The sequence below is a fragment of the Lupinus angustifolius genome, chromosome LG04, assembly GCF_001865875.1.
Source record: "Lupinus angustifolius cultivar Tanjil chromosome LG04, LupAngTanjil_v1.0, whole genome shotgun sequence".
In the NCBI taxonomy this organism is placed as follows: Eukaryota; Viridiplantae; Streptophyta; class Magnoliopsida; order Fabales; family Fabaceae; genus Lupinus; species Lupinus angustifolius.
Window position 1 is genome coordinate 13,650,218 of NC_032012.1, and position 9,466 is coordinate 13,659,683.

General features: G+C 33.6%; 1 protein-coding gene across 2 annotated transcripts; it reads right to left on the reverse strand.

The window, feature by feature from the left end:
• LOC109345918 (putative GTP diphosphokinase RSH1, chloroplastic) lies at positions 458-8,484 on the reverse strand. 2 transcript variants are annotated; one of them, XM_019585197.1, is made up of 24 exons: positions 8,257-8,484; positions 7,453-7,643; positions 6,806-6,985; positions 6,630-6,695; positions 6,422-6,514; positions 6,197-6,328; positions 5,971-6,072; positions 5,799-5,876; positions 5,331-5,402; positions 5,116-5,223; positions 4,797-4,894; positions 4,537-4,597; positions 4,382-4,444; positions 4,235-4,291; positions 4,029-4,130; positions 3,692-3,850; positions 3,377-3,508; positions 3,161-3,247; positions 2,976-3,047; positions 2,522-2,608; positions 1,980-2,433; positions 1,142-1,203; positions 955-1,023; positions 458-863 (listed from the first exon to the last, which is right to left on the reverse strand). In XM_019585197.1, the coding sequence occupies exons 1-24, from the start codon at positions 8,279-8,281 to the stop codon at positions 792-794; spliced, it is 2,622 nt and encodes an 873-aa protein (XP_019440742.1). In that variant the 5' UTR covers positions 8,282-8,484; the 3' UTR covers positions 458-791. The 2 variants fall into 2 exon arrangements, with proteins under 2 accessions (XP_019440742.1, XP_019440743.1); XM_019585198.1 differs by lacking the exon at positions 8,257-8,484 and having other exon boundaries at positions 7,463-7,624.

Here is a 9,466-nt window from a genome sequence, read left to right on the forward strand (position 1 = left end):
GTAAGTTTAATTACAGAACCAACTCCACTTTGTGGAGTATGATAATTGAGATAATGAAATGTTTCATAGCTTCAAAGATCACACTCTAATACTACCTCCAATCTATTATGATAATGCATAGCATATATCCTTCTTTGAACCCCACATTAGTGAATAATGCACATTGGTGAACACCCATGTTTTTATTATTATATGATCACAACCAACAAGGACCAAAAAGATTGAGAAGTTTATTGATCTTTTTAGCATGTAGGAGAAAATATACTTGAGAAAATTACTCATACCAATGATACAAAACAATGTATGGTCACCCCAAAAGATTTTATTCGCGCTATTATGATTTATGAATACGATTTATGATGGGCATTTTTCACACATTAAGTCGCGATACAGTAGAGTACTAAAACTTATGTAGGAAGATGTGTCTACACAAGTCTTACTAACAATAGAGTTGAGGTGGCTAAGAAAAGTGATGATTTGTATCAAGAGATCCTATCAACTCCTTTGTTTAAATGCTAGGTTTCTGCACAATTACCTTTACAATGTATACTCCTTTATCCTATCACTCTTTTCTATATACAATCAATGCCTTGAGTTCGAGTAGGCCGAATTTATTGTGTTAGCGAGCTGGAACAAATATATGGCAACTATAAACAAAAATCTAGAGAAAGAAATGCCTGCAATGCTCGGACAAAATTTTGTTCCCGGGTTTGATCTTCGGTGGTTTGGCAAAGTAGTTTCTGACCTGGGCTAAGTGTCACTCCAACCAAATTGACTAGCGTTCGAGAACATCACGGCCAGCTGCAACCAGTAGACCACCCCAAAACGCCGAGTATAAGATCTACTCTAGAGCAAGCACTGACCTGAGGAAAAAATATTGTATTGGTTGAACAACAAATCATTGAATGAAACATTAAATAAAACCAAGCTAATGAGTGTGTTATTATAGAGTACCAAGTTTTCCAAATTTCCCTCTACATGAAATAACATAACAGCCATTCCCCTTCCTCCATCAATCTCAGCCTGGTCATTTGATGAGTCAATTGTCACAGATATATCAAAATAGAACCATAATAGTATAATGTCAAATACATCATATTTAAGGATAGTAAAATTGCCGAGACTCGGTTTAACCACTCACCACACAAGAACATATGGATACACCTGCAGTGGCCAATGCTGTAGTGACCTCAGCCATCATGCCTGAAATAATTGTTTACTATGTTACAATCAAGATGGTGAAATCATATTTGTTTCTTCACATGGGATATTTTCACTAGATGGAATCAGAATAAACAGCCAAAGAAACACTCCAACAAATATTCATTTCATCAACCGAGTTTCGAGCCATATTCTGACCCAATGGGTTTCACCCTCATGATGATACTTCACTCTTTTTTATTAGAGAGCGGAGAAGATGCAGCAAACAGTAAGTTCATAGGTGCAAAGTGCAAAACATCTATTTAAATGGCAGGGATGATCAATAAAAGATTAAAAGTTCAACATGCATCATATGTTCAGAGTGTATTATCATGCATACATACCATATATTCTATCAAGAATTTCACTTACACGTTGTGGCAGTTGTGCGTTAAGGCAAAAGAACTAATCAACATCATTGTTAAAATTATAGGGTTTAGATATGGGAGGAGAAAAAAATGCTTAAAATAGTATATAATAATGATAATATTGTGAATGATGAAATGGTGATATTATGATAATAATGTGATACAAAAAACATAATATTAACCCCCTAATTAAATAAGAAAACAAATCATAAAAGACCAATAAATGTAATCTCAATCCTAAAAGGCTAAAAGATCTTCCAAGATACTCTGAACCAAGCTAAAATATAATCATCACAATATGAGATATTCTCTTTATATCTAAGTATCATCTAGATATTCTGTATAATATAATTTTAAGATATTCTAAGATACTTTCGTATATTCTAATGATTATTAAAAGAGTAAGCTAACCTCTTCGGTCTATGCATACTACACACAACCATTGGATGGAATGCCCTTCTATATGTTGCCAAGAGGCAATTTTATGGGTTTGCCAACTTTCTAAACCGGGCAAGACTTCCTTATATCTTGGAGTGTTAACTTGAATCATTTTGGCCACATGGTTTCTCTGCAGCAAAATATCCCCTTCACCCTTCAAACTCTCGTGCCGTACATGCTTATTATGTTTTCCATTGATCTTGGGGGTCCAAACACTTCCATTCTTACTTCCGAGGATAACCTCGCCTTTATCTGGATTTGATATTTCCACTCCATTTACAAACATTTTCCCTCTCATGGGTTTAAAGCCATTGGAACCACCTGACAGTTCTTCAGATTCACTATCCCCTTCAGAATCAGTGACAAATTCATTGACTGCTTCAGTAGTGATATCGGCAGCAGAACGTCCAGCCTGCTCCCTCAGAAACTACAGAAAGACAATATTTAGTTAGAACAAAACTTTTTATGGGTAGGTGACTCATGCTCCACATTCCTCCTATGAAATCGTACCGTACCTTCATTATTTTGTGTCTTGCACTACGAGTTTTAGCATGCTGCAACCACTGCTTATGCCGTTGAAAAGCTGATTTGCTGGAAAGTGCCTGGTAACAAAGTTATGAGCTCCAATTCAGTGAGAACTGAAAAACATATGGTAATGGTAACTGACCCTTTAGTTGTGTATGTAAATATAAGTAGAAACTAATTTCCCTAAATAATGCTGTTTTAACAAGGGAGATAAAAAATTTGACATTGTCATGGGAGAAACATACAAATTTTTATAAACAAATAGTACAAGTATATGCAATTGACCAATTGAATAACAAAACATATGATAACATCTTGATCTTCCCATTTCCACCCTTGCAATTTAGATCTATATTTTTACATATTCAAAATATAATACTTTCCAATTACATAAAAACTATCAACTGAAGTGAAAAACACATGGGTAAGTTGAACAATACTAACATTGTACGTGATTATCTCCACTACTTCTGCATTTGCAAGCAAGTGCGAAGGAGAAACAAGATTACCGTTGACCTGCATTTGCACCATGAGACACAAATATTAAATGATACAAACATTTTGTTTCGTATCAATCTTTTCCCAGAAAGACACTTGATTTCATTAGCACACAAATGAGTTACTGATACCTTTGCAGCTACCATCTTGTTACCGATTTCAGTGTGTATCATGTAAGCATAGTCAATGACAGTAGCACCCTGAGGAAGATTCTTAATCTGCACATAATGTGAAGAAAAGTGTCAAGAAACTGTGGACGATATTCTCATACAAGCTTCTTAATTATCATTTTCAATAAATCGAAGGGGGAAAATAATCATATAGGGTATGCAGTAGTCCACCATTACCTCTCCCCTCGGCGTAAATACGAAGACACGACTACCCAACAGATCTCTTGTTATAGTATCAACAAATTCCCTAGAACTCATATTGCCAACAAACTCTTCTTGCCACTCTCTAATTGCATTCAGCCAGCCAATCTGTAGGAAAAGGAAATGCTTCATTCAGGACATTGGGGTCAATATCATTTTTTTATTTGTTTCTGCCATGCCGATGCCCATAAGGCCAACAGCCTAATAGAATCAAAATTGAGTAAATGGATATACTAAGGACTTTCTTTACAGATGATTTCTATCGTAATTTGTCGGGGACAGATAGCATACTCTGAGTGCAATGTTGGCATTGTTAAGGCACACTGTCTTCCCTCTTGAGCTCTTACTATTAGGCATTGCACTTCCAACCAAGCCAGTGACAAATTCTTTCCCGCTATAATGAGCCGCAATGCCCCTCTCAGCTATCAAATCCATTTCTTCTGTTCTAATCTGCAAAATCAATAAATCGAAGAAGTGCATTTATAAATAAATTTACGATGAACTTCACTAGAATTTGATGAGCTAGGGTTTTATACACATTTTATTTCGTAATAGGGCTCTGTATACAATTGCTTGGTGAAAATGAGAAATGCAAAAAAGAAATTAAAAATGGAACATAAAAAATTACCTGGACTTCTAGCCTAAACATACTCTCGTACAAAAACGGAATTACAGTTGTCTGAAGACTCTGGTAACCATTAGGTTTAGGGGTTGCAATATAATCCTTAACCTAAAGCAATAAAAACCAAATATTTGTCACCATTAAATGAGAATTTGATTTTATAAACACAAACATTTCGTACTCTAAAACAGAATTAAGAGTAACATACGTACAGATCTAGGAAGAGGGGTCCATATTCCATGGACCAGTCCCATAACATGATAGCAAATCTGCACAAAGGATGAAAATGAGAGATATAACAAGTGAAAGGTGGATAAAGTTGAAAACAGTCATATCCATCACCATGGGTAAGTGGTTACCTGCTGTGGACCGCATAAAGGTCCGACCCCAATGCACGGCTTTGGTTTGATGATAATTCGAAGCTGGTTACGACAAAAAGTTGATGTTTCAACAAAAAATAATCCAAATTCTTTATAACACATTAAGCTTTTAGAGGAATTTTATCAAATCAAACCTGTGCAATTTGGTTAATCTCATTGATTGAACCTTTTGATTTGAGAACAGCTTTATAGACACTGTAAATGACCAACATGTCTTAATGAATAGCCATAAAAGTACACAAAGTTAACAAAGTATGCATAAAGCATATAGAACCACTTTAAGTAATAGACTAATTTCACTGTAACGGATAAATTGTGCCTGATGTAGCACATATTGACCAACATGGAAAGCAGACAAAGAAAATGGGCAGTTGCAAGAGTTTTATGGTTTAACCTGTAAGGCTCTTTACACACAGCTCGCACTTCCGTTTTAATAGTCAAAAGATCCAACAACTGGTCATCTTCGATTTTTTTCACCAATATTTTGTTAGCCTATCAAGAAAAGGATAAAAAAGAAGTTTGATAAATGGACTGGAGTGACACGAAATCACACAGAAAGAAGTTTAATGAATGAACACTAGAAAGGGAGCATGCAGTTATAGTTTTTCCATTTGACTATTTTATCAACAAAAAAAAATTATACTTGACTATTTTATCAACAAAAAAAATTATACTTGACTATTTGAATACCGAGATAGGCAGACCAGCATTACCTCCAGAAGGTCTTTTTCGTGTTCTTTATATAGGTCTGCAACTCTTCTCTTCACCTTAGCATAATCTTCCGCATTTGTGTACATGAATGATAGATTTTCTAGTTCTGCCTGCATCATAAAAAAATATTATTAGCGATTATGAAACAGCAGAATTATGGCATAGCAGAAAGAAAACATGAATGGTAGTTCTCGATGATTGTATAACTTTAATATACCTTAATTTGATACATCCCAAGCAACTTTGCCAAAGGGGCAAATATCTGTAGAGTCTCCATTGCAATGCTAGTCTGTAAACGGTAGACTAATGTTAGAAAAAACATTTTCGGAGCTAGGCATATCATACTCTCAACCCATTTCATATACATAGAACATGATAAAATGGTAATACTACTACAATGTAGAAAAAATAAACACCTTAGCCATATTGAGTACAAGTGGCATTTCACCTTTTTACAAAATACAAACACCAACGATAATAACATAATGCAGTAAAGGCCACTCAAATAAAAAGATAGCTATTCAAATACAGTGAAATTCACTTCCATTTCCGAGGCATTGAAGATTAATACAATGAGTCCTGAATGGATTTATGATTCTCAATTTCAATGTCAAAGGCAACAGACACTTTTCATAAGCATTATTTATCACAATACCTAATTTTTTTACAAATCAGTGGCACTGACCTGTTTATGTGGAGGCATATGTGATAGAGTGCGCATGTTATGTAACCTGTCAGCTAATTTGACAATGATAATGCGAACCTGCAGCAACAAGTTAATTGATTAACAAACTGCTTTCAGCGTAGAATACACTGGGTTTGGGAATAAACAAGCATATATATGTAAACATGGTTACCTCCTCTGTCATGGCCAGAAACATTTGCCGAAGATCCTCTGCTTTCACGTCTTGAGCAGACTCTTTATCATTCTTATACTTCAACTTTCCCAGCTTTGACACCTAGTTAGGATAGAGAAGATAAAATACATCCAATTCATTTGGTGAATTGATGAATATGGCAACCAAGCTATTGAAGATTATAGGTAATTAATACATTATAACCGAGATTCAAGAAAATAAGGACCTTAGTCTCTCCTTCCACAATGTGGCGCACAGTAGCACCAAACTCCTCCTCAATCCTCTCAAAAGTAACGAGATTTGTATCCTCGACTGTGTCATGAAGTAATCCAGCAGCGATTGATTCCCAGTCAAGTTCCTAGACAAATGGTTTTATTCATTATAAGTATTGACTTGTAACACACTTATATGTATAACTTCTTGGAGGAGGAAAGATTTCGGCACAACTCACGAGTTCTCCAAGAATACGTGCAACCTCAACTGGATGAATGATGAAGGGTTCACCACTGCGTCTTTTCTGACCATCATGGGCTTCAAATGCCAACTGTCAGATAAGGTAATAAAAAAGATACAACAAAAAGGTAAATCCTACTATTTTTAAGAGATGATTTTTGCAAGAAAAAGTGTGTTAAGATTGATTACTGAGGTAGATAGCTTACTATAAGAGCATCATGAACTAACTCCAGTTCTTTAGGGGCCAGGTATGAGATCACGGGTTTAAGATCCTGAGGCAATCAGATGATACACAGAATGACTCAAATGCTAGCAAAGAGGGTGTCCCTGTTTGCAGAATTGTAATCAACATTAGACATGCCAGTTTTAGTAAAGTCTATACCTCCCACAAACTTTCAGCGGAAACCTCATTGGCAGTTTCCAAGGAGAACTCCGACGAACAACATAATTGCCATCTTCGAGGAGTAACTTGAGATAAGATAGATCTTGAGAGTCCTTCAAAAAGTAAGACATCAAGCCCTTCATCGGGATATGAACCTATTCTACTAAAGGCTTCACAACCCTGCAAATAATTTTAATTGACAAGTAACCTAATTAGAAATGATTATAGTATCTGAATAACACATAAGCAACTAAGTTTTAAATTGCAGTTGAAGTTACATTGCTTTATCGCAAATTGCGGGAAATGTAACATACATGACCGCAGTTGTGGTCGCAATGTAGTTGTAGAGATTACCAAAATTGCAACATTACGACTGCAAATGCGGTCCCAATGCAATTGCATAAACTACCAAAGTTGCAATATTACAGCCACAATTTAAAAGCATGCAACCACATTAGAACATCAATGTGAAACTATTTTGATGTATACGAAAATATGCAAATAAGGGTATCTCCTACCCAAATAAAAACGACAAGTAATAATGCATTTGATTACTCTCATCCAAATTTTCGGCATCTTGACATGAGTCAAATTTGTGTCACTCAATTCGAAATAAAAAAACACCAAGAGAAACTGCAAAAACTTACAAAATTATACCGGTTCCTTCGTCCATTTCGCCCACTCAACAATGAGGAACATTGATCAGGATAAGCTGTGCTAGCAAGGAATCCAGTAAGGACTCTAGGAGCTTTCCAGGCACACGGAAGAAGACTACAGTCATATCTACCGCTTCCATCCCCTCTCCATAACTTGCATATATTCACGCATTCTAAGGAAACTGCAATATACCAGAAACACACTTTCACTAAAATATCTCACTTCCAAATTTTCACTAAAAAGAAAACATCATTAATAACATTAAATGAGTAAACCAAACAAAAAAATATTCGGTATGACACAATAAGATGATAGGAATACTCGGCGGCTTAAAAAAACAAAATAAAAATAAGATTCATGGTTTCGAGGTAAGGCCGCCCTCCCCATATCCCAAAGTAAGTGATAGCCTCATGCACTCGTTCGCCCTTTTTTCGGTGGTACCGTCAGGATAGCAGACGCTACTCTGAATAATGATTTTGCCATACACATAAATCCTAATATGGTACCCAAGGAACCAAACCCTTTCTACTTGAAGCAACACACTAGGCATTAGAAAACCTACATAGTTAAGACCTTAAAGTTCAGAGTTCATTAACATTTTCTCGACAAAGTACAAGAAGGAATAGAACATTCACTAAGACACTACAAAAAGTTCATGATGTCTAAATTCATTGCATGCCCATTTGCAGAGGAAAAAAAATGAATCTTTAATAGCTAAGAAGAAAACCCAAATGCTAGTTTTTGTTGAATTATCATTATCATTAATATTAAGAAGATTGGGAAATTATGGGTACCTGACATGGAAGGTGAAGATGCCATTTTTGAAAGAAGCAGAGAAATCTCATTGAAAATTGAATCCCATAAGATCTAGAAATGAATGGATATGGTGATTGAATTATGAAGAGAATGAGGAATAGAGAAAAAATGAAAGAGTGAGAAAGAGTGAAGAGTGGTTATGTTATGTTGTCGATGAAATTGAGATGATGAAGAGAATAAAGAGAGATATTCAGTTTAGCTGAGGCCACACAAATATACCCTTTCATCTAGATATTTTTTTATAATGTCTTCCTCTACCCAAATTTTGAACCTTACCAATTACCTATTATTACCTAGGTTATAATAGAAAAATTGGTATTTTTTAACCTAAAGTCAAGACTCACATTTTTTAAAAACATATTTAATTTAACATTTTAACATGTTAGATTTTATGCATTTTGAATTCCTATTGAAACTAATGTACTCGTATATTTGATTATATTATGTAATAATATATATATATATATATTATTTCATATAGCTAATATTAATATATATGCAATTTTAATAAAAAAATGTACAATCAAATATAATTTTACTTTAATGTTAGATTAATCTATTTAAAAGTAGATTTATTAATTTATTTAAAATTATGAATGTTGAACTATTTAAATGTCTTTATAGCATAATGCACATTTAAATAAGTTAACATGTTAGATCAGACTTTTAACAAGATAAACCTATGCTTTAATTTTCTTTAAACAAATAAACATATAACACACATTCTCATTTATGTAATATAGACAGGAATTGTTTAAGGCAAAATTTATCTTGTATGGTTGAAATATTTCCTTTAAGATATTTCAATTTTTAAATATATTTAATAAATATGTCACCAAAACACTTTTATTTAATTATGTATTATTAATTAGAATGTAGTGGAAAAAATAATGGATGAATATGAATGTAGGTTATTTTTGTACACATACAACTAGGGTTGGCAATGATATATATATATATATATATATATATATATATATATATATATATATATATATATATATATATATATATATATATATATATATATATATATATATATATATATATATATATATATATATATATATATATATATATATATTTAAACTAATTTTTAAGTTTATCATGTCCATACATTATTTTTTATATTTATTGTTATTATATATATAAACAAGATTATATTTATATATATAAAACTTTTTTGAA

What these genes read in the sequence shown, in the direction of transcription:
- LOC109345918 (XM_019585197.1), bottom strand. Translation starts at nt 8,281, where the DNA reads ATGGCATCTTCACCTTCCATGTCAG. An exon ending in TAGTTCATGATGCTCTTATA is followed by an intron (nt 6,515 to 6,629) that starts GTAAGCTATCTA and finishes CTTATCTGACAG; the next exon opens with TTGGCATTTGAAGCCCATGA. An exon ending in CTTTATGCGGTCCACAGCAG is followed by an intron (nt 4,292 to 4,381) that starts GTAACCACTTAC and finishes TCCTTTGTGCAG; the next exon opens with ATTTGCTATCATGTTATGGG.